This window comes from Meleagris gallopavo, chromosome 8 (assembly GCF_000146605.3).
Source record: "Meleagris gallopavo isolate NT-WF06-2002-E0010 breed Aviagen turkey brand Nicholas breeding stock chromosome 8, Turkey_5.1, whole genome shotgun sequence".
NCBI classification, from domain to species: Eukaryota; Metazoa; Chordata; class Aves; order Galliformes; family Phasianidae; genus Meleagris; species Meleagris gallopavo.
In genome coordinates, this window is record NC_015018.2 from 19,855,031 (window position 1) to 19,856,523 (window position 1,493).

The following is a 1,493-nucleotide window of genomic DNA, read 5'->3' on the forward strand; positions in this document are numbered from 1 at the left end:
CAAAAAAAAAAAAAGGACCTGCTGCTATGTTAGGAGAGCAGGAGAAAGAATGTGGGAATGTGGTGTAAACTGATTTCATGGTGAACAAGTGAAGCAAATCAGCTAGAAGCTGCAAATTGGCACAGAATGGCATACCAGCAGCCTGGTCCCTGCAGCAGCTACTTAGTGCAGGAGGGAGAACTTCATGCTGGAAGTGCTTCATTCAGAAAATATGAAGGAATGTCTGTCAGGGTGGGGAGAGCGGTAATGTCTGCAGCTATCCAGTGTGACAGTCAGCAGCTTGTGTACAGCGATTTGTGCATATGGGTGGTATCTCCCATATTCCCTGGTGTAGGGAACCTGCTTTGGCAGGGGGGTTGGTCTCGATGATCTCTAGAGGATCTCTCTTCCAACCCCTACAATTCTGTGATTCTGTGATATATGCAAAATTTGTTTGGGAAAGAATCTCTTGAATAAATTCACTTGTGCAAGTGCTCTTATTTCAGATAAAATGTATTTAAATCAGATCCAGTGTACTCTCCAAGTGCAAGTGGAAAGGCAGTGAATGCTCCAACTACTGTGGAAATGAATAAATAGAAGCCAGGGTTGAATGCTGCAATGATAAAAGTTTTGCTTTTTTACATGAAGAAGGACAGGAAGCACAGGACTGTAGTGTCTCACAGCCCTTTAAACGTGCAGCTTGGGAATTTTTTGACAGTTTGTTTTTCATTTACATATATTTTCAATCAAGTTTAACATCAAGATCATACTGACAGCAGCAAAAGTTATATGCATGCAGTCTGAATACTGAATTACAAGTTTTAAGGTATTGGTATTAGTTACTTTATATGGAAAACTATACAAAAAATACAAGAAAACAAAGCTCTAAAAGCTTACTTAAGTCTATTAAATTCTACAAAGTGTATCCTCATAATTGTTTCTATTTTGTTTTGTTTTTTTAATGAATTGATCCTCCTGAGCAGCTTACAGAGAAGGTAAGGTATATTATTCTTCAAAATCTATACGTTGCTTTCTCACAAATGAAATCTCCCATTGAAAGTCAGTATATCAGTACTGCTCTCTAAGTTTTCAGAGTACAGATGAGAAGAGTAACCTCTAACAGTGCGTGTTATAAAACATACCATCAACTTGTACAATGGTAAATTCAGGAAAAATATTCAATACAGATGTAATAACCACAGGATATTCAAAACACCTCAATTTAATGATCTGTATAATACTTAAGGAATCTCTTTACATCCAAATACAGAAAATATACAGTGGAAAAGTGCATTTTCTGATAGAGTATGTTTTCAGGAGAAAGTAGTTATATTATGTTAATCCCTGGGGGAAAATATGGAAAAATAGTACTCTGCTGGGGGGGAGGGACAAGGGGGAAGTCTGTTATCAGTTCTAACAAAATTACAGTTAATTGAATGTACAGACTGTTAGCATGTAGCAGTTGCATGAGAGTTGCTGAAGTATTATGTTTAAGAGTTCATTGATTTTTTTTT

The 1,493-nt window shown here is 36.9% G+C and overlaps 1 protein-coding gene across 7 annotated transcripts in view; it reads left to right on the forward strand.

Annotated features, from left to right (window-relative positions):
- Positions 1-1,493, forward strand: part of MYOF (myoferlin) — a 68,210-nt gene that overhangs the window by 57,444 nt on the left and 9,273 nt on the right. For 6 of the 7 annotated variants that reach the window (XM_019617670.2, XM_019617669.2, XM_010714553.3 and 3 more), the window contains one exon: positions 963-974. The exons of the other annotated variant lie outside the window; for it this stretch is intronic. In XM_019617670.2, coding sequence (XP_019473215.1) covers positions 963-974 — 12 coding nt within the window. The remainder of the gene's footprint in view (positions 1-962; positions 975-1,493) is intronic. 7 annotated transcript variants of the gene reach the window in all.